The following is a 23,921-nucleotide window of genomic DNA, read 5'->3' on the forward strand; positions in this document are numbered from 1 at the left end:
TTGAATTAGCTACACTATTTGACCACCATTGAGTATACATTCTACTTTAACGATCCAGTAGAGGTCAGTAGAGCACGCTAACTTTCTGACTTCAATGAGGACTGTTGTGAGAGGTTCTTGTGTAACATGTAGGATAAATAATCTAAATAACTTAAAATGTGTACTTATCCCTTTGCGTTTGAAATGAAAGGTTACACAAAGGCTTCTGTATGACTGGAAACAACTACTGTACGCCCAACATGTCGGTAGAGCTGTTAGGTGAAATCTAACAGTGAAAAATATTCTACTCGAATACCCATTGTCATACAACAAATGAGAAGACAAGCAGACAATGAGATACCTTCCCCCTTATTTATTGGTAAAATGACAATTTGTTGTTTTGCTTTGTTTACCCCTGCCCCCGCCCTCCCCATGTCCCCGCCCTCCCCATGTCCCCCATCTCACAGCAGTGACAGCTGCAGGTACTGTTGCGCTAGTCATTGATGTCATAACAGACGCCGACTGGTCAGAGGAATCCCTCCCCGATATGAAAAAGTAAAAAATGCTGAAACTGAAGTTAACATCTGAAATCACAAGAGATGACAGAACCAGTGCACCCAATACCAGATAATCTTTAGAAACAAAATAATTGTACACAAATAAAAAATACATTTTTACATGACAAAAATAATTGAGGATGACAAAGTATCGTGTTGAGATTGGGAAGGTATTGTATTGACAGTAACTACTGATTGGTTACATGTTTGAAGAAAATAATTATACAAATAATAGCAACATGCTTTCAATACACAATTGTGATTTTGGTCAGGAAAACAAATCTTGCTTTATCTGTTTTATTCCACTTTCGTCATTGTATATGAATGATTCAGAGACATTATATTGATGCTAAAAATGACTTATTGGTTACAATGATGTTAATGCACTATGTATATGGTTGGATATCATTACCCAGTTTGTAAGTCTCTCTGGATAAGAGCGTCTGCTAAATGACTTAAATGTAAATGTATAGATCATAGATTAATGATTGGAAAACCTTAGGTGGCCTAGTCTTTGAAATCATACTGTTTAACGTGTGCCAAAGATAAGTGAAAGTAATAATAACAATAACAATAATAACAACAATGTAATAGTTCAGTTAATCTACACAACTGCTATATCTGGAAGGAAACAACTGTTCTCCTAACTCCTTATTTGGGGTTGAACACTCTCCGTTCTTTTGCCCAAGAGTGACGATCGGGAACAAGACAAAATGAAATCATGAGAATTGCTACATTCACCCACCACCAAACTAAACAGGGTTAGAACAGTGACAGAAGACATACGTTGAAATACTGTAGTATTATGGTAAAGAAAGATGACAAGAGAGAAAGGAGAGGGCCAAAGAGCCTGTTCATTATTCCTCCCAGTTGCGTTTGATTTTTTCTTTTTCTTACAGAAATACAGTGAAACAAAGAAGAACAGTGCTCTGTTAAGTGCGATTGGTAAGGGTTGATATTTTTTTCCTCCCTAAGTGGGGTTGTTGTTTTTTTTGCCTGGGTGTTGTCCATAGTTTCATTGGAGATAATGGGTTGTTATGTCCTCGGGTAAGTTAAAACAGTTGTAGGTCGTCATGTTGGTCATAATTGTGTCATTTATCTGTTGGTCGGATCATTGGAACCTTGGAGTTGTGTGTTGACAGTTGATTGGCCTGTGAGCTGGTTTGCTTATCAGTTGATCGGTGCAGTATTGGTGCATGGTGGTTGGTCAGACCGTCGGTTGGTTTGACCGTGGGATGTGTTTGTCAGCTGGTCTGGTCAGTTGGTTGATACTGCAGGTTGGTTGGTGTGTTGGTCCAGTTGGTTAGTTCCCACCTCCACAGCACTTGCTACCACCAGCCTGTGGGGCGGCTTCCTGCAGGTCCACTCCTGCCCGGCCACTGGCCCGGCCACTGGCTCCACCCGCTGGCTCATTCTTAGGAAGCTTCTTGGCTACAGGAGAAGGACAAAAAGAAACAGTGAGTAGGAATCCTTCATGGTTTCTACACATTTAATTTGTTCTGGGAAGAAATGTACACTGAGTATACAAAACATTATGAACACCTGCTCTTTCCATGACAGACTGACCAGGTGAAAGCTATGATCCCTTATTGATGTCAATTGTTAAATCCACTTAAAATCAAGTATAGATGAAGGAGAGGAGACAGGTTAGACAGATTTTTAAGCCTTGAGACATGTATTGTGTATGTGTGACAAAGGAGATGATTGTGGACTACAGGAAAAAGAAGAGGACCGAGCACGCCCCCATTCTCATCGATGGGGCTGTAGTGGAGCAGGTTGAGAGCTTCAAGTTCCTTGGTGTCCACATCACCAACAAACTAACATGGTCCAAGCACACCAAGACAGTCGTGAAGAGGGCACGACAAAACCTATTCCCCCTAAGGAGACTGAAAAGATTTTGCATGGGTCCTCAGATTCTCAAAAGGTTCTACAGCAGCACCATCGAGAGCATCCTGACTGGTTGCATCACTGCCTGGTATGGCAACTGCTCGGCCTCCGATGTCAAGGCACTACAGAAGGTAGTACATCACTGGGGCCAAGCTTCCTGCCATCCAGGACCTCTATACCAGGCGGTGTCAGAGGAAGACCCTAAAAATGGTCAAAGACTCCAGCCACCCTAGTCATAGACTGTTCTCTCTGCTACCGCACGGCAAGCGGTACCGGAGCACCAAGTCTAGGTCCAAGAGGCTTCTAAACAGCTTCTACCCCCAAGCCATAAGACTCCTGAACATCTAATCAAATGGGTACCCAGACTATTTGCATTGCCCCCCCCCCCCCTCCTTTTACTCTGCTGCTACTCTCTGTTTATCTATGCATAGTCACTTTAATAACTCTACCTACATGTACATATTACCTCAATTACCTCGACTTACTGGTGCCTCCGCACATTGACTCGGTACCGGTAGCCCCTGTATATTGCCTCGCTATTGTTATTTTACTGCTGCTCTTTAATTATTTGTTACTTTTATTTGTTATTATTTGTTATTTAATGTATTATAATAATTTTTTGGTATTCTTTCTTAAAATTGCATTGTTGGTTAAGGGCTTGTAAGTAAGCATTTCACTGTAAGGTCTACACCTGTGGTATTCGGCACATGTGACAAATAACATTTGATTTGTGTATGTGCTGGGTTTGGATTGTGTATGTGCTGGGTTTTTCACGCTCAACAGTTTCCTGTGTGTATCAAGAATGGTCCACCACCCAAAGGATATCGAACCTACTTGACATAACTGTCGAAAGCATTGAAGTCAACATGGGCCAGCATCCCTATGGAACGCTTTCGACACCTTCTAGAGTCAATGCCCCTAAGAATTGAGGCTGTTCTGAGGGCAAAAGCGGGGGTGCAATTCAATATTAGGAAGGTGTTCCTAATGTTTGATATACTCAGTGTATACATGCACACATAATAACGTGGTACACGTACCTATGGCCATAAAGATCTCATTGACGTTCATGGCCGTCTTGGCTGAAGTCTCCATGAAGAGCAAACTGTTGTCATCTGCGTACGCTTGTGCTTCCTACAAAAAAAAACAAAGGAAGAACAGAGATCTTTAGAGGTCTATCACAAACATATAGATACACTCAGTAATAACCCAAAGCTTTGAGAGTTTGTGAGCATTCATGAATATCAGAAACGATAAAAATGGCATTTGTAGACATTCTCCTGTTTAAACAACCTTAACATGTTCCACTAATAGTCCAGTGGGAGCAGCATCTAACTGTTAGGAGTTCCTCAGTACCTGGAAGTCCACAGCTCTTTTGTTGGAAAGGTCAGCTTTGTTCCCTGCCAGTGCAATGACGATGTTGGGGCTGGCTTGTCGTTGGAGCTCCTTCACCCAGTTCTTTGCACGTGTGAATGTATCCTGCACAGGAAAAAAAAACACTTGTGATTTGATGAAATACATGACAAAGATAGATTTCACAATGGATGTTTGTTTTTCACACAAGAGCTCTATTATACACTGCTCAAATAAATTAAGGGAACACTAAAATAACACATCCTAGATCTGAATGAATGAAATAATCTTATGAAATACTTTTTTCTTTACATAGTTGAATGTGCTGACAACAAAATCACACAAAAATTATCAATGGAAATCAAATGTATCAACCCATGGAGGTCTGGATTTGGAGTCACCCTCAAAATTAAAGTGGAAAACCACACTACAGGCTGATCCAACTTTGATGTAATGTCCTTAAAACAAGTCAAAATGAGGCTCAGTAGTGTGTGTGGCCTCCACGTGCCTGTATGACCTCCCTACAACGCCTGGGCATGCTCCTGATGAGGTGGCGGATGGTCTCCTGAGGGATCTCCTCCCAGACCTGGACTAAAGCATCCGCCAACTCCTGGACAGTCTGTGGTGCAACGTGGCGTTGGTGGATGGAGCGAGACATGATGTCCCAGATGTGCTCAATTGGATTCAGGTCTGGGGAACGGGCGGGCCAGTCCATAGCATCAATGCCTTCCTCTTGCAGGAACTGCTGACACACTCCAGCCACATGAGGTCTAGCATTGTCTTGCATTAGGAGGAACCCAGGGCCAACCGCACCAGCATATGGTCTCACAAGGGGTCTGAGGATCTCATCTCGGTACCTAATGGCAGTCAGGCTACCTCTGGCGAGCACATGGAGGGCTGTGCGGTCCCCCAAAGAAATGCCACCCCACACCATGACTGACCCACCTCCAAACCGGTCATGCTGGAGGATGTTGCAGGCAGCAGAACGTTCTCCACGGCGTCTCCAGACTCTGTCACGTCTGTCACGTGCTCAGTGTGAACCTGCTTTCATCTGTGAAGAACACAGGGCGCCAGTGGCGAATTTGCCAATCTTGGTGTTCTCTGGCAAATGCCAAATGTCCTGCACGGTGTTGGCCTGTAAGCACAACCCCCACCTGTGGACGTCGGGCCCTCATATCACCCTCATGGAGTCTGTTTCTGACCGTTTGAGCAGACACATGCACATTTGTGGCCTGCTGGAGGTCATTTTGCAGGGCTCTGGCAGTGCTCCTCCTGCTCCTCCTTGCTCAAAGGCGGAGGTAGCAGTCCTGCTGCTGGGTTGTTGCCCTCCTACGGCCTCCTCCACGTCTCCTGATGTACTGGCCTGTCTCCTGGTAGCGCCTCCATACTCTGGACACTACGCTGACAGACACAGCAAATCTTCTTGCCACAGCTCGCATTGATGTGCCATCCTGGATGAGCTGCATTACCTGAGCCACTTGTGTGGGTTGTAGACTCCGTCTCATGCTACCACTAGAGTGAAAGCACCGCCAGCATTCAAAAGTGACCAAAACATCAGCCAGGAAGTATAGGAACTGAGAAGTGGTCTGTGGTCACCACCTGCAAAACCAGTCCTTTATTGGGGGTGTCTTGCTAATTGCCTATAATTTCCACCTGTTGTCTATTCCATTTGCACAACAGCATGTGAAATGTATTGTCAATCAGTGTTGCTTCCTAAGTGGACAGTTTGATTTCACAGAAGTGTGATTGACTTGAAGTTACATTGTGTTGTTTAAGTGTTCCCTTTATTTTTTTGAGCAGTGTATATACAGTGGGGGGGGAAAGTATTTAGTCAGCCACCAATTGTGCAAGTTCTCCCACTTAAAAAGATGAGAGGCCTGTACTTTTCATCATAGTTACATGTCAACTATGACAGACAAAATGAGAAAAAAAAATCCAGAAAATCACATTGTAGGATTTTAAACTAATTTATTTGCAAATTATGGTGGAAAATAAGTATTTGGTCAATAACAAAAGTTTCTCAATACTTTGTTATATACCCTTTGTTGGCAATGACACAGGTCAAACGTTTTCTGTAAGTCTTCACAAGGTTTTCACACACTGTTGCTGGTATTTTGGCCCATTCCTCTATGCAGATCTCCTCTAGAGCAGTGATGTTTTGGGGCTGTCGCTGGGCAACACAGACTCAACTCCCTCCAAAGATTTTCTATGGGGTTGAGATCTGGAGACTGGCTAGGCCACTCCAGGACCTTGAAATGCTTCTTACGAAGCCACTCCTTCGTTGCCCGGGCGGTGTGTTTGGGATCATTGTCATGCTGAAAGACCCAGCCACGTTTCGTCTTCAATGCCCTTGCTGATGGAAGGAGGTTTTCACTCAAAATCTCACGATACATGGCCCCATTCATTCTTTCCTTTACACGGATCAGTCGTCCTGGTCCCTTTGCAGAAAAACAGCCCCAAAGCATGATGTTTCCACCCCCATGCTTCACAGTAGGTATGGTGTTCTTTGGATGCAACTCAGCATTCTTTGTCCTCCAAACACGACGAGTTGAGTTTTTACCAAAAAGTTCTATTTTGGTTTCATCTGACCATATGACATTCTCCCAATCCTCTTCTGGATCATCCAAATGCACTCTAGCAAACTTCAGACGGGCCTGGACATGTACTGGCTTAAGCAGGGGGACACGTCTGGCACTGCAGGATTTTAGTCCCTGGCGGCGTAGTGTGTTACTGATGGTAGGCTTTGTTACTTTGGTCCCAACTCACTGCAGGTCATTCACTAGGTCCCCCCGTGTGGTTCTGGGATTTTTGCTCACCGTTCTTGTGATCATTTTGACCCCACGGGTGAGATCTTGCGTGGAGCCCCAGATCGAGGGAGATTATCAGTGGTCTTGTATGTCTTCCATTTCCTAATAATTGCTCCCACAGTTGATTTCTTCAAACCAAGCTGCTTACCTATTGCAGATTCAGTCTTCCCAGCCTGGTGCAGGTCTACAATTTTTGTTTCTGGTGTCCTTTGACAGCTTTTTGGTCTTGGCCATAGTGGAGTTTGGAGTGTGACTGTTTGAGGTTGTGGACAGGTGTCTTTTATACTGATAACAAGTTCAAACAGGTGCCATTAATACAGGTAACGAGTGGAGGACAGAGGAGCCTCTTAAAGAAGAAGTTACAGGTCTGTGAGAGCCAGAAATCTTGCTTATTTGTAGGTGACCAAATACTTATTTTCCACCATAATTTGCAAATAAAATCATAAAAAATCCAACAATGTGATTTTCTGGATTTTTTTTCTCAATTTGTCTGTCATAGTTGACGTCTACCTATGATGAAAATTACAGGCCTCTCTCATCTTTTTTAAGTGGGAGAACATGCACAATTGGTGGCTGACTAAATACTTTCCCCCCCCACTGTATATATATATCTACAGAAGTGTCAGTTACGAGAGCAAAGGATATTTGTTGAGGGTTTGAATAATCATCAACCTCAGCTAAATATAGATGCGGAGTGCTGACAACACTCAGGGGCTAGTTCCACACGTGACCAGCAGCAGTCACTCACTGTGTTGGTGATGTCATAGACCACGATGGCGGCCTGCGCTCCTCTGTAGTACATAGGGGCCAGGCTGTGATACCGTTCCTGCCCAGCAGTGTCCCAGATCTCAAACTTAACTGTTGTGTCGTCCAAGCAGACAGTCTGTGTGAGGAAGGCAGCTGGAGAGATGAAGAGACAAATCATAGACTTAGTTCCAGGCTCTATTTTTGAGGTCTGCTAATGCCCTACACATAGAAAAGAGGTGTACATTTTACTTCGCCTGTACATTTCCTCACAGTGGAGTAATGCTCAGTATCTGTACAGGACAGGTATTCTGTTTTCTTCCTTTGATAGTGTCATAGGGGTATAGTTGTCCCTATTTGACATGGCTGAGTTAAACTAGCACAAGGCACACATAACCCAAACAGCCAAGGCCATGAGACAGTTAAGAGGAAACATGATCAGTGGCTTAATGAGAACTCGTAAAGCTACAAAGCCAGCGCTGAGGAGAACTGGGAGTCTTCCAACGTTAGAGAGAGGAGGAAGGGACAATTATTATGTAAGTAAACAAGATCGAATCGCAGAGCACTAAGCACTGGGTGAAAAGTTACTGCGAGAAAACTAGTGAGAGTAAAATACACTAAACAAAAGTGAGTGATGGAAAGAGAGAACAAAACATGTGGCTGTCTATTGGCTAATACACGGAACGTAAGGATTCTGCTTATTCAGCCCATTGTGTCACATGGCTGAGGGAAATGTGCAGCAGCGCTCATAGAGGAAGCCTTCTCCATACTAAAGCTTGGTGACCTTTGACCAGACAGCTGACGACAGGTTAAAAAAAAATGGGGGAAAAATGCTGTCTCGTCCTAAGGCTTTGGCTAGTGTAAGCACAGAGCATCCTGTCTCCCCAGCCTCACCCTCCTGTGGCTCATGCTGCATGATGTGACTCGGTGTAAAAAAAAAAAAAAACATAAATCCTAAAGAAAGCAATCTAGCTAGTAAACCACTAAATCATAATGAAAGTTCCCAACACCTGTGTGTAGGTTTGAAACACTTGGTGAAGCTGAAAATACATAGTTACTCATTACCCAACTTTTGCAGTGGAATTTTTTGAATGTTAAAACAGAAACTTCAGCGCTCTTTGAGGACAGGTATCCATCTAGCCATCAAGTATTGGTTTCCAGATGCCTAGATATTAGAGCAGTTTCAGGACAAAATCCCATTGTTGACCGACTTCCTTCCTGTTTTAAGAGTCCACAGAGAGAGAGAGACCCTTCTCTCTGCTCCACTCCGGCTAGCATTAAGTCAATACATACATTAGACAGATTACAAGTATCTCTTTCTAGCACATATCCATTTTCAGTTTTGGTTTGAACATTCTCTATAAGGCTTTCTGTGGCCAAGAGTCAGGACATCCCACTCCTTGTGGCATATTTAAAGTGTCAGTCTGAGAGGCTTGGCTGCTCATGCGAGAGTCAGGTGATCAGCTGCCAAGAAATAACTGGTTCTGCAGCTCAGGTCTGCTCCTGATCTGGCCTTGACAACAGCTAGGATAAGAGCTGCTAGCTAGCAGGAACACAGCCCCAGTTAAGAAGGCATTGTAAATGGTCTTCCTTCAGTCTACTACACATTCACACTTCCATTCTATTTGATCTTTATAACATGATACTGACTCAACACGGACAGCAATAAATCAACACATTTACATTTTAGTCATTTAGCAGACGCTCTTATCCAGAGCGACTTACAGTTAGTGAGTGCGTACATTTTTTCATACTGGCCCCCCGTGGGAAAGAACCCACAACCCTGGCGTTTCAAGCACCATGCATGACTAAGACACAGTCAGAAGAACGACAACCCAATATAAACAGCGTCCCTACTCACCTCCGATGGTGCTCTCCTGGTACTCGTGGAACTGGCCCTTGACGAAGCGCAGCACCAAGCTGGACTTGCCCACCGCTGACTCTCCCAGCAGCACCAGCTTGAACTGGCAGATCTTGTTGCTGGCCGCCGCGCCGTTGGTCCGTGCTGGTCCTCCTCGACCTGCCATGCTGCTGAGCAGAGAGCTTCACCGGGGTAAGAGGCTCTTGGTGGAGGATGAGGCTGCTCTAGGTGGGTGTGTCTGGGGCGGAGGGCTGGGGCTCTGAAGCTGAGCAGGTGCTGGAGCTGAGACAGGCCAGGCGAGGGTGGGCTAAGCTGGGTCAGGAGAGTCAAGGCAGGCTGGAGGAAGAGGGGACTTCACCTGTGGGGGCTGGAAGAAAGAACAGACTGTGAGTAATAACATCACGAGTAGGCGGCCAGTATGATACAGGAAAACGTTAGTAAACTAGAATGCCTTCAGAAAGTATTCATAACCCTTGAATTATTCCACATTGTTGTGTTACAGCCTGAATTCAAAATTGATTAAATCATTTTTTTTGTTCTCAACCATCTACACACAATACCCCATAATGACAAAGTGAAAACATGTTTAGAAAATGTTGCTCATTTATAGAAAATTAAATACAGAAATATATCTCATTTACATATGTATTCACAACCCTGAGTTAATACTTTGTAGAAGCACCTTTGGCAGTGATTACAACTGTGAGTCTTTCTAGGTAAGTTTCGAAGAGCATTCCACACCTGGATTGTGCAATTTGGTCATTATTCTTTTCAAAATTCTTCAAGCTCAAATTGGTTGTTGATCATTGCAAGACAGCCATTTTCAAGTAGATTGAAGTCAAAACTAACTGAGCCACTCAGGAACATTCACTGTCTTCTTGGTACGCAACTCCAGTGTAGATTTGGCCTTGTGTTTTAGGTTATTGTCCTGCTGAAAGGTAAATTCATCTCCCAGTGTCTGGTGGAAAGCAGACAACCAGGTTTTCCTCTAGGATTCTGTGCTTAGCTCCATTTTGTTTATTTTTATCCTGAAAAACTCCCCAGTCCTTAACGATTACAAGCATACCGATAACATGATGTAGCCTCCACTATGTTCCTCTGTAGTTCAGCTGGTAGAGCATGGCGCTTGTAACGCCAAGGTAGTGGGTTCGATCCCCGGGACCACCCATACACAAAAAATGTATGCACGCATGACTAAGTCGCTTTGGATAAAAGCGTCTGCTAAATGGCATATTATTTATTATTATTACTATGCTTGAAAATATGGAGAGTGGTACTCAGTAATGTCTTGTATTGGATTTGCCCCAAACATAACACTTTGTATTCAGGATAGAAAGTTAAATTCTTTGCAGTATTACTTTATTGTCTTGTTGCAAACAGGATGCACATTTTGGAATATTTGTATTCTGTACAGGCTTCCTTCTATTCACTCTGTCAATTACGTTAGTATTGTGGAATAACTACAATGTTGTTGATCCATCCTCAGTTGTCTCCTATCACAGCCATTAAACTCTGTTTTAAAGTCACCATTGGCCTCATGGTGATATCCCTGAGCGGTTTCCTCCTCTCCGGCAACTGAGTTAGGAAGGCCGCCTGTATCTTTGTAGTGGCTGGGTGTATTGATACACCATCCAAAGTGTAATTAATAACTTCACCATGCTCAATGGGTTATTCAATGTCTACCAATAGGTTCCCTTCTGTGCGAGTCATTGGAAAGGACCTTACAGATAATTGTATGTGTGTGGTTCAGAGATTAGGTAGTCATTCAAAAATCAGCACACAGCACACAGAGTCCATGCAACCTATTATGTGACTTGTTAAACAAATGTTTACTTCTGAACTTATTTAGGTTTGCCATAACAAAAGGGGTTGAATACTTATTGACTCAAGACGTTTCAGCTTTTAATTAACTAGTAACATTTCAAAAAACATATTTCCACTTTGACATTATGGGGTATTGTGTCTAGGCCAGTCCCCAAAAAATCTAAAGGTAATCCATTTTAAATTCAGGTTGTAAAACAAGGGGTGTGAATACTTTCTGAAGGCACTTTATATACATTATTGTAGCCTTTCTCTGTAGCCTGTCAACTATGTGTCTGTCTATCCCTGTTCTCTCCTCTCTGCACAGGCCATAGAAACGCTTCACACCACGTGGCTGTTGCCACTCTAATCTGGTGGTCCCTGCGCGCACGACCCACGTGGAGTTCCAGGTCTCTGGCAGCCTCTGGAACTGCCGTTCTGCGGTCAACAAGGCAGAGTTCATCTCAGCCTATGCTACCCTCCAGTCCCTCGACTTCTTGGCGCTGACGGAAACATGGATTACCACAGAAAACACTGCTACTCCTACTGCTCTTTCCTCGTCTAACCATGTGTTCTCGCATACCCCGAGAGCATCTGGTCAGCGCGGCAGTGGCACAGGAATCCTCATCTCTCCCAAGTGGACATTCTCTCTTTTTCCCCTGACCCATCTGTCTATCTCCTCATTTGAATTCCATGCTGTCACAGTCACTAGCCCATTCAAGCTTAACATCCTTGTCATTTATCGCCCTCCAGGTTCCCTTGGAGAGTTCATCAATGAGCTTGACGCCTTGATAAGAGTCTTTCCTGAGGATGGCTCACCCCTCACAGTTCTGGGTGACTTTAACCTACCTACATCTGCCTTTGACTCATTTCTCTCTTGACCTCATCTTTACTAGATGGTGTTCTTCTACTAATCTCACTGCAACTCCCCTCCAAGTCTCTGACCACTACTTTGTATCCTTTTCTCTCTCGCTCTCCTCCAACACTACTCACTCTGCCCCTACTCAGATGGTAATGTGCCATTGCAACCTTCGCTCTTCCATCCTATCATCTCTACTCTCTGCTAAATCCTTCTCCCTCCGATCTCCTGATTCTGCCTCCTCAACCCTCCTCTCCTCCCTTTCTGCATCTTTTGACTCTCTATGTCCCCTATCCTCCCAGCCGGCTCTGTCCTCCCCTCCTGCTCCGTGGGTTGACGACTCATTGCGAGCTCACAGGAGAGGGCTCCGGGCAGCCGAGCGGAAATGGAGGAAAACTAGACTCCCTGCGGACCTGTCATCTTTTCACTCCCTCCTCTCTACATTCTCTTCCTCTGTTTCCGCTGCTAAAGCCACTTTCTGCCACTCCAAATTTCAAGCCTCTGCCTCTAACCCTAGGAAGCTCTTTGCCACCTTCTCCTCCCTGCTGAATCCTCCTCCTCCTCCTCCCCCTCCCTCCTCCCTCTCTGTGGATGACTTCGTCAACCATTTTGAAAAGAAGATTGATGACATCCAATCCTCATTTATTAAGTCAAATGACACCGCTGGTCCTGCTCACACTGGCCTACCCTATGCTTTGACTTCTTTCTCCCCTCTCTCTCCAGATGAAATCTTGTGACTTGTGATGGCTGGCCGCCCAACAACCTGCCCGCTTGATCCTATCCCCTCCTCTCTTCTCCAGACCATTTCCGGAGACCTTCTCCCTTACCTCACCTCGCTCATCAACTCATCCTTGACCGCTGGCCATGTCCCTTCAGTCTTCAAGAGAGCAAGATTTGCACCCCTCTTCAAAAAACCTACACTCGATCCCTCCGATGTCAACAACTACAGACCAGTATCCCTTCTTTCTTTTCTCTCCAAAACTCTTGAGCGTGCCGTCTCTAGCCAACTCTCCTGCTATCTCTCTCAGAATGACCTTCTTGATCCAAACCAGTCAGGTTTCAAGACTGGTCATTCAACTGAGACTGCTCTTCTCTGTGTCACGGAGGCTCTCCGCACTGTTAAAGCTAACTCTCTCTCCTCTGCTCTTATCCTTCTAGACCTATCCGCTGCCTTTGATACTGTGAACCATCAGATCCTCCTCTCCACCCTCTCCGAGTTGGGCATCTCCGGCGCTGCTCACTCTTGGATTGCGTCCTACCTGACAGGTCGCTCCTACCAGGTGGCGTGGCAAGAATCTGTCTCCGTACCACGTGCTCTCACCACTGGTGTCCCCCAGGGCTCAGTTCTAGGCCCTCTCCTATTCTCTCTATACACCAAGTCACTTGGCTCTGTCATATCCTCACATGGTCTCTCCTATCATTGCTATGCAGAAGACACACAATTAATTTTCTCCTTTCCCCCTTCTGATAACCAGGTGGCGAATCGCATCTCTGCGTGTGGATGTCGGATCACCACCTCAAGCTGAACCTCGGCAAGACAGAGCTGCTCTTCCTTCCGGGGAAGGACTGCCCGCTCCATGATCTTGCCATCACGGTTGACAACTCCATTGTGTCCTCCTCCCAGAGTGCAAAGAGCCTTGGCGTGACCCTGGACAACACCCTGACGTTCTCCACTAACATCAAAGCGGTGACCCGATCCTGCAGGTTCATGCTCTACAACATTCGCAGAGTACGACCCTACCTTACACAGAAGGCGGCACAGGTCATCTCCCATCTGGATTACTGCAACTCGCTGTTGGCTGGGCTCCCTGCCTGTGCCATTAAACCCCTACAATTCATCCAGAATGCCGCAGCCCGTCTGGTGTTCGACCTTCCCAAGTTCTCTCATGTCACCCCACTCCTCCGCACACTCCACTGGCTTCCAGTTGAGGCTCGCATCTACTACAAGACCATGGTGCTTGCCTACGGAGCTGTGAGGGGAACGGCACCTCCTTACCTTCAGGCTCTGATCAGACCCTACACCCAAACGAGGGGACTACGTTCATCCACCTCTGGCCTGCTAGCTCCCCTACCTCTACAGAAGCACAGTTCCCGCTCAGCCCAGTCAAAGCTATTTGCTGCTCTGGCACCCCAATGGTGGAACAAGCTCCCCCACAACGCCAGGACAGCAGAGTCACTGACCACCTTCCGGAGACTAAATTATGTAAATGTAGTACAGTTGCAGCCATATATGTCCAGAAACTGGGTCTCCATTGAAGGTAGCAGGTCTTCCAGCAGGAAAACGACCCCAAAACACACATCAAAAAGCACCCAGGAATGGTTCAATAAGAGATGCTGGACTATTCTGGAGTAGCCAGCGTCGAGTCCAGATCTGGATCTCATCTATGACCTATGGCGAGAGCTGAAAACAGCAGTTGGTGGAGGATACCCCCCAAACATTGAAGAATCAGAGCAGTTTGCTGCTGAAAAGCGGTCAAAATTGTCAGTAGAAAGGCATAGCAAGCTCATTGATGGCTACAGTTATCTTGGCCGAAGGCTGTGCAACCAAGTACTAGCTCCAGGTTGGCAATAATTTTGTCCATGCAGTTTATTTTTATTTTCTAAATTAAAATTGTAAACATAAAAATTGGTTCTGCCAACTGAATGTACAAAACATTAGGAACACCTAATTTTGCCCTCAGAACAGCCTCATTTCATCGGGGCATGGACTACAAGGTGTCGAAAGCCTTTCACAGGGATGCTGGCCCATGTTGTCTACAATGCTTCCCACAGTTGTGTCAAGTTGGCTGGATGTCCTTTGGGTGGTAAACCATTCTTGATACACACGGGAAACTGTTGAGCATGAAAAACCCAGCAGCGTTGCAGTTCTTGACACACTCAAACCTGTGCGTCTGGCACCTACTATCATACCCTGTTCAAAAGGCACTTAAATATTTTGTCTTGCCCATTCAACCTCAAATGGCACACATACACAATCCATGTCTCAACTCTTAAAAATCCTTCTTTAACCCATCTCCTCCCCTTCATCTACACTGATTGAAGTGGATTTAACAGGTAACATCAATAAGGGATCATAGCTTTCACCTGGATTGACCTGGTAAGTGTCATGGAAAGAGCGGGTGTTCCTAATGTTTTGTACACTGTATTTGGCCTAGGGATGTTAACATTTAACCGTTAAAATCGGTTAGCCGCTGAAAATACATTTGGCCGGTCATGCTTATCAGTCTATAGGTTCATTTGCATAATTTAGTGGAATTAAATTGCTGTGTATGCATTTTCATTAGTCGGCATGCATCTTATCACACGCGAACAGCATACAGAGCCTAGTTTGAGGAGCGGAATGGCCCGTCACCTGTCAGACAGTGTGAGAGCAGCCCCTTAAAAAAGTTTCTAAAGGAGATGTTCCTCTCTGTCACATATGGAACTGCTCGCCATTAGGTGCGCGCTTTAGAACAGTGTTTTCCCTCGAATTGCATTTGGCAAATTTTGGAAAATGAAGTTTTATTCGCTGCTTCATTACAGCTGTTGCATGTTCAATAATAGGCTACAGCTTTCTGACTAAGACGATAGGCTTGTTATTGTTGCATGTTTTCATTAAGCTCTTAATGAAAAATATCTGTTCCTTGTATACATGCATATTATTTTCTGGTGGTCATGTCATTTGACTGTTTGGATATTTTTTTACCCTTTATTGGCTGGATATAATGAGGGTCGGTTAGTTGGCTGCAAAATTGACCAACATTTGCATCCCTAATTAGAACGCAAATGTATTTACAAAGAATACATATAAAGGAGCAGATCTTATCTATCGAGAGAGAGATATATACTTTATGCTCTAACGCATTGCTGTCTTTTACGCACGCCAATCAGAATCACATTCCGTTTGACCTCTGTATATATCTGTGTTCTTTATTCTACTCGTTGGCTTTATATACTGACGTGTTAATTCTTCCTGTCGTGATGTTCATACGTCTCCACCTCTATTTCTTCCGTCCACAACGCTGCCTGAAGACGCATTGCAGTTGTGCGTCCTGTTATGTCAATCATTTACATTTTTACATTTTAGTCATTTAGCAGACGCTCTTATCCAGAGCGATTTACAGGAGCAATTAGGATTAAGTGCCTAGCTCAAGGGCACAGACAGATTTTTCACCTAGTCAGCTTGGGGATTTGAACCAGCGACCTTTCGGTTGCTGGCCCAATGCTCTTAACCGCTGGCTACCTGCCACCTAAATCATAGGCTGATCTGCATTCTTTGTAAATATAACCTGTATATATTTTACTCAAGTTGTCCTGCATCATACTGGCCACCTACTCGTTTTCTTTCCTGGATACCCTGCCATTTAGGGGCCTACCTTCATCTCACCAGTAATAACATCACCAAATGACATATGCTTACTATCTATAACAGTTTCTATGCACCCCATTTACAGCTATCGAGATGAATATAAGAGTAATTATGTCCATTATCATTTCTTATAGCCTTGCCTAAGCAGTGAGCAAAGTGTTGAGGGCAAGGAGACAATGATGTCATACCAAGTAGGCTCCTCCCAGAAGTGTCTGGTAGAAACTAATCTGCTTTCATGTTCCAATGTAGTGCGTTCTTTCTATCTTAGCCTTTGACTGGGCTTATTATTCAGGTTCAAACAAACCTCTTCTTTAAAATGGTCCTGATGTGCATCAGTTCCTCACTAAAACCCCAAAATGCCTTAAATCAATGCCTAGCAGACTAATTATTCCGCACCAGTTGATCAGTGTTGTAAATCAATAATGTTCTGATAAACACTATTGTCGAGGAACATCTCAGTGCTTCTAAACACCATAGTTTGACAAGAAAACAGGTCAAGGTTTAAATGAAGGTTATTTTCTGATAGGCCTACTGAACCTACATTATGTGGTCTGGACGTCTGTGTTTCAATGTAGCCAGGACTGGACAGGGAGATAAGCCTTGCCCTCTTCTTTTAATTATATTTACTTTAGACTCAACAGTCAAATACAGCACTGAAGGAAATATCCTGGGGTCCTGTCTAAAGCAACATTTAGATATGCAGACTGGGCCATGATGAGTATGACCACAATTAACCGTGAGCATTCACAACGCTTGAACGACACATTTTGGGGGAGATAAGTCACCTCCACGCGCCCCGCCCCCCAAACCTCTGTCTACACACATTAGCCTAAAGCCGAGTTCAACTCCGTGTTCACATGCAACCCGTTTGTGTTGTGTGTGTGTGTTCTCAGACACCACAGAGCTGAGGACCACAGTGAAAATACAGAACAGGAACTGATAGTCTCTGAGCTGCCTGCCCCAATGACTCCTGTTTCTGTGTTACAATCCACCTGGGCCTGCACACATCCATCTTAAAGTAGATAGGTCCATGTTAGTTACATGATGATGTGCAGATTGAGTACACTGGCCCAACCATAAGATTACAGAGTCCAAGTGTTGTTATTTACATTGACTGAGGAATATGACTACAGTAAGTAAACAGCTAATCTTCCATAGTGCTACTTTACACGTGAGGTCAGTCAGCTTCTGCTTGGTGAAAGGGACAGGAAACTGAATTAATATCAAAGCAGGAAGTGAACATTTCAGAAGGACAGAGTAGCACATACATAATGTACTGTTGGCCCTTTATACTAAACCATTCGCTGTTAGGACAACTAGCCTAGGCTAGCCTACAAAGCTAAAATAAGTGTGAAACGTCACAATAAAGGTCTACACGACACTCTACAGTGTATAGGCCTCTTTCAGCATTGAGTGCATTCAAAGATGGAAAAAACACACTTGACTAGAGGGGGAGAGTAATGTCTGGGGGGGGGGGGGGGCTGTGTGGACAATGGTGCGGTCACGCCATGGGAAGGAGAGAAATGTGTATAGTTTTCTACAATTCTACACATTCATGGGGGTAATTAAAAAATTATGTTTTAAAGCTAATTTTCTACAAATTCTACACATTTTGCCATGGCTTATGCCATGTTCTTACGCTATCTGAGTGACTCAAACACAACAAAATCAATGGGGGTCCCATGACATAATCCGTTTATTATTTCCCCAAATTCCGTTTTCTTCATTTTGTTTATCCAGGTTTCTGTTTTTCAGTCTCAAATTGTTTTTATTATTATAGAAAAAACAACAAAATGGGACTTTTTAATTCCACAACAATGCTGAAAGACATTTAGATTTTGGGGTGTAGTTACCCTTTAATGCAAGTGTGCACCAGCAAGAGACTGTTGTTTGGTTAGCAACGTTTCTTAACTGCTCATGTGATTGCAGAGTATGCAAAACAAATGGCCACTGGATTGATGCAAATAATCATGAAATCATTCTGCCGGGTAGGCAGGCAAAGGCTACTTTGTAGTTAACATTTAATTGAGAACGTTTTTGGGAAAGCCATCTCTACCAGAAGACGGTTATCATTAGCATCGTCGCTAACGTGGCTACAAAGTGTAGACATATGCGTGCACCACACACACAGTTTCAGAAAGTTGCAGGAAAATATAAATCACTGATGCATTTAGTTAATGTCTTATGATTAACTTGGGCAAACTCTTTTCTAATAAATTCAATACATTTTTGAATATTGTTGAATTCTGTTTTATTGTCTGGATTCCGTCCACAACAGATTTTATGGGGCCCTGGTTAAGGAGAGAGAGAGAGGTAGGCCAGCCAGAGTAGGGTTGCTTTTGGCGCTCAGTCCATCCCAGGCCAGACACCAGTCTGCATGTGACAGAAGATCACCCTGTGTTGGGTCAGCCCAGCACAGAGCAGACAGTACAGCAAGGCAGCACACCAAAGGCCTAGACTACTGCTACGTACACATTACACACCGTCCGAGAGATTCCTAGATGCACCACAGTGAGAGTGTGGCGAGAAATAGCGGCATGTTCATTGGATTAACATGTCATTCCCCTACGTGCCAGTATGATGAAGCAGAGGTTCAAACAAGAGAGGAAGTTGTAACAAAGCTAACATAGACCAAGACAGTGGAACTAAGCCTAATGTATTTGTGTTTCTGAGAAGAATGTAGAAACATCCTGGTATTTCTTCTAATTAAGCTAGCCTAAGCAGGTCACTTCTGTCAAAATGTTTTGAGGCACTTTTTACACAACATGTTTACCTTTGCCTGTCTGTCTACCATTCTAAGTGACTGCTCTCCAACCCTGATAGCCTACTACACACACACTATGGAAATGAAGAGGTCAGCATGCCTCACAGCTCCACAGCTAAGAACAGGGAGAAGAGGAGAGAGCGGGAGGGAGGCTGGGGGAGAGGCCGGGAGATTCACAGCCTGAGAGGAGGGCTTCAGAAACCAAAACAACAGTATAAAGAGTGAGAACATATAACCTAGGCTAGTCATACATGAGCCCATATTGTATATTAGTGTCAGTAACACTGATGTTAACACTCAATATAATATAAACACACGTAGAGGACAAATATAACAACTCAAATCTGATGCACATCAAAAGCCCTGTGTTCAATCCACCATTATAAACCAAAACAGTGGATTTAGGCCTAAGAGTTAGGACATGGTTATTGAACAGTATAGAACAGTACAGTGAACAGGCTGTCCTGTTCTCCTAGGTAATATGATTGACTGATTGCTAGAGGGCTGCAGTGGCTGGCCCAACACTCACTCCTGTTCTGAAAGCCAGACAGAACAGCATCCTGCATCTAAGCAGCCATTTGCTGGCATCTTTAATGGGCTCTGGAGACCTCCACACTGAAGTGGGTCAGAGAGATGGAGGGAAGAAAAGATGGGTCAAAGAGAGAGTGGGCGAGGGGGATGGAGAGAGAGAAAGGGAGGGATAGTGAAATATTCATACAGCCTCCCGTGGGCTTTGTTGCCAGCTTGACATCCAAGCACTTAGTGAAACACAGCCACTGAGAACTAGTAGAGCCACACACAATTAACTACATACATACAGATACTCCATGCATTGCCCTCATGATCCAATCAGCAGTTTTTCACTCACATGCATGGGGTAGATTTTAACACTATACAAGACATGCACAGATATATCAAATGAAGAAGCTACGTTTATGACGGACATGCTGACCAGACCGACTCTGCGCGTGCATGTTGATGTCGTCTATCTCCACCAGACGCGTTCATGACACACAGGTTAAAATACCAAAACCAACTGTGAACCACCTATATTAATTTGGGGTCAGGTTGAAACACACATTCATGGACATTTAGCTAGCTTGCTGTTGCTAGATAATTGGTCCTGGGAGATAACCATTGGGTTGTTATTTTACCTGACATGCATATGGTCCTTTTTTTGCTGGATTTGTAGAATTTTGACCCCTTTTGAGTCATACAAAACCGTCTTCTCTACTGTTTGGATGAAATGATTGAATAAAATGAATGTGTACATTTATTTTGCAACACTCGGGCACACAATGTGGTCAGTTTTGTCAGCATGTTAGTAAGTCTGAAAAAGAGTATGGAATTCTCAGTATGAAATTCTCAGTAACTGTTCAGTTTCTATTTAACATGACCAGTGAAATCAGTAACCATCACCTTTGTTGGTTTTGTCTTATACTACATCCCAAACACACAAAATGACTGATCCACACACCTGGCCTTAAGTTGGCTAACTTTTGAAGTGCCCACTCTCATATTTAGCCTTGAACCCCATCCGCTATACCCTACACTACTCTTACCTAGGGCCGTGACGATACCAGTATTGCAATACTCGTTAGTATTGTGGCAAGGAATCAAAACACGAAGTGGATTTAACTTTAGGAAAACAGCCCTAATGTTGGAAACAAACATCATTACGTTGTCATCCAGAGTCACATTTATTTATATATTTTCCAAGCTATAGCACACACAGCAGGTTTTTAAAGGACCAAATAGTTAGGTCTGCATCATGTCTTCATTTTTGCCACGGAAAAAGCCCTCACAGCCAACCACATTATTGACCACAACTAGCCTAAAGGTATGCTTCAGTCACAGCTCACAGAGAACATACTAACTAGCCACTCTCACTCTGCTCTGCTGTCAGGTACAACTTAGCCTGGGTGCCAGTCCGTTTCTGCTCTCTTGACAACTCCTTATAGAATTGTCATGCCAAACACTGCTGAAAGGCTTGACAATGACAATGGAGTAGGCAAAAGCACAAACAGATCTGGAATTAGGCTAGGTAAAACTTCTAGGCCAGTACTGGTCATGGTAATCAGCAGAGGGTGGAACAGGACTGATCAGAAAGAGTAGCTGATGTTACTGGACTGGACAGAAGGTAGTTGTACTATGAAAATGCACAGAATTCCTTTAAAACAACTGATTAGGCTAGCACTGCTAACAATACACAGCCCAATAGGCCTATGAGCTGTGTTACCAAAGGACAATTCAAACAAACAGTCTCCCACTCCTACAGTACTCCTGTTGAAACATCAGCGAGCCCATTTCCTGGCACAGCCATTATCTACAGATGTGTCAACGTGCATTCATCATCAATGTCATGGAACTAGTGGTGCAACAAGCTGTCAGGAAGGCAGACTACATTTAACCAGTTACCTAGGAATAAGTGGTGATATGACAACAGGTTCTCTGAACTCCAAGGGTGGAGGGACCAGAGGAATTAGATGTAATGGGGAGGGAGGGAGGAGCTAACAGCAGCCATACCACCCTGCCTGGCCTGCATCCCGCTGTTAGCTTTCATTTGAAGTTTAAAAGGGTTGGGCCTGGATGGGAAACCGTCAGGGAGGATAAACCCAGACTGAAGAGAAAGCGAGACACCCCAACTGCTGTTTTTTTCTGATTCAATGAAAGTCAATGAACTAAGTATATCAGACTCAGCTGCTATTGCACTGGTGTCTATTGGAGACACACCCAGTTAAGTAACTCAGAATTGAAAAACAAAATTCAATGGTAAACGCCCTGAGTGAACTATCTTCATTTATTCACCATCTTTGATAAACCCTGTTGCTGCTGGCCTGGATGCCTGGAGACTGAAAAGCCAGTGGGCGGCATATCTCCTGAGAAGGTCCTGTGCGGAGTGTGACATAACTAAACATTCCACAACATTTATAAACAGGGGAAGAGGAAACCTTTCTGAACATTGATACAGGGCAACCGTTAGTTTAGAACCTGTGATGATAAAGGTCCGGCTTCTGGGACTGGCTAAAACCTTGACATGTGTTTGGCTGGTAACCTTTTAGGGAGCAGTACAGTGGACAATTTGAATATGTCTGCATGATAAACTATAGTATGATGACTATGGGATGGGTCAATTGGAAGGGGAGAGGAATGGTGACTAAGGCTGCGTTTAGACAGGCAGCCCAATTCTTATCTTTCTTTTCACTCATTGGTCTTTAGACCAATCAGATCAGCTCAAAAAAAAAAAAGATCTGATGTGAAAAGACCTGTTGTGATTGGTCAAAAGACCAATTAATGAAAATAAAATATCAGAATTGGGCTGCCTGTCTAAATGCACCCTAAGTCCCTGGGAATGCAAACAGGATACACGTCACCAGCAGATAATGGGGCAGGCAAGGGGAAATCACAAGCATTTCCTTCTTTCTGGCTCCCTCTGTGTGAGAAACATGACAGCCAAGCAAAAGCCTGCGTAATACAATTCTACTCCATGCCGATAATTTTGGCCTCTCACATTAGAGGGAAATATACATTTACATTTTAGTCATTTAGCAGACGCTCTTATCCAGAGCGACTTACAGTTAGTGAATACATATATATATATATATTTTTTTTTATACTGGCCCCCCCGTGGGAAACGAACCCACAACCCTGGCGTTGCAAACGCCATGCTCTATCAACTGAGCTACATCCCTGCCGGCCATTCCCTCCCCTACCCTGGACGACGCTGGGCCAATTGTGCGCCGACCATGAGTCTCCCGGTCGCGGCCGGCTGCGACAGAGCCTGGATTCGAACCAGGATCTCTAGTGGCACAGTTAGCACTGCGATGCAGTGCCTTAGACCACTGCGCCACTCAGGAGTACATATAGACAACGAATACAACATGACAAGGCACAAGTAGGCTATACAATGTGTGTGTCAACAATCCATAAAAAGGTAGGTTAGGGTTGCAAAGGAAGTACCAGTATATTACTGGAACTACCAGAATTTTTGTAACCTTTAAGGATACACATATTATATATATATATATATATATATATATAATATTATTATCAGATGACATCAAGTGTCCTTTTTGGGTACTTAAAATTATTACAGGTGTCTAATTATCTCTGGCCCTCTGTGTGGCCTTATCACTCACATACATACATACATACCATACATACCATACATACCATACATACATACGTTCCAAAGTTTGGGGTCACATAGAAATGTCCTTGTTTTCGAAAGAAAAGCAATTTTGTCCATTAAAATAACATTAATTTATCAGAAAAACAGTGTAGACATTGTTAATGTTGTAAATGGCTATTGTAGCTGGAAATTGCTGATTTTTAATGGAATATCTACATAGGCGTACAGAGGCCCATTATCAGCAACCATCAGTCCTGTGTTCAAATGGCACGTTGTGTTTACTAATCCAAGTTTTTCATTTTAAAAGGCTAATTGATCATTAGAAAATGGTTTCGCAATTATGTTAGCACAGCTGAAAACTGTTGTGCTGATTAAAGAAGCAATAAAACTGGCCTTCTTGAGACTAGTTGAGTATCTGAAGAATCAGCAATTGTGGGTTTGATTACAGGCTCAAAATGGCCAGAAACAAATAACTTTCTTCTGAAACTCATCAGTCTATTCTTGTTCTGAGAAATGTAGGCTATTCCATGCCAGAAATTGCCAAGAAACTGAAGATCTCGTACAGCGCTGTGTACTACTCCCTTCACAGAACAGCGCAAACTGGCTCTAACCAGAATAGAAAGAGTGGGAGGCCCCGGTGCACAACTGAGCAAGTGGACAAATACATTAGAGTGTCTAGTTTGAGAAACAGACGCCTCACAGGTCCTCAACTGGCAGCTTCATTAAATAGTACCCGCAAAACACCAGTCTCAACGTCAACAGTGAAGAGGCAACTCCGGGATGCTGACCTAGGGAGAGTTGATAATGGGCCTCTGTACGCCTATGTAGATATT

At 44.0% G+C, this 23,921-nt stretch overlaps 1 protein-coding gene across 1 annotated transcript in view; it reads right to left on the bottom strand.

Moving 5' to 3' along the window:
* Positions 1-595: 595 nt before the first annotated feature.
* The window catches only part of LOC311105106 (ras-related protein Rab-5C-like), a 33,283-nt gene continuing 9,957 nt past the window's right edge, over positions 596-23,921 (bottom strand). The window contains exons 2-6 of the mRNA XM_084147127.1: positions 9,186-9,552; positions 7,329-7,480; positions 3,777-3,899; positions 3,461-3,554; positions 596-1,967 (exon numbers count right to left, since the gene is read on the bottom strand). Coding sequence (XP_084003253.1) covers positions 1,840-1,967; positions 3,461-3,554; positions 3,777-3,899; positions 7,329-7,480; positions 9,186-9,351 — 663 coding nt within the window. The 5' untranslated portion in view covers positions 9,352-9,552 and the 3' untranslated portion in view covers positions 596-1,839. The remainder of the gene's footprint in view (positions 1,968-3,460; positions 3,555-3,776; positions 3,900-7,328; positions 7,481-9,185; positions 9,553-23,921) is intronic.

The sequence above is a fragment of the Coregonus lavaretus genome (assembly GCF_964263955.1).
Source record: "Coregonus lavaretus genome assembly, chromosome: 2".
In the NCBI taxonomy this organism is placed as follows: Eukaryota; Metazoa; Chordata; class Actinopteri; order Salmoniformes; family Salmonidae; genus Coregonus; species Coregonus lavaretus.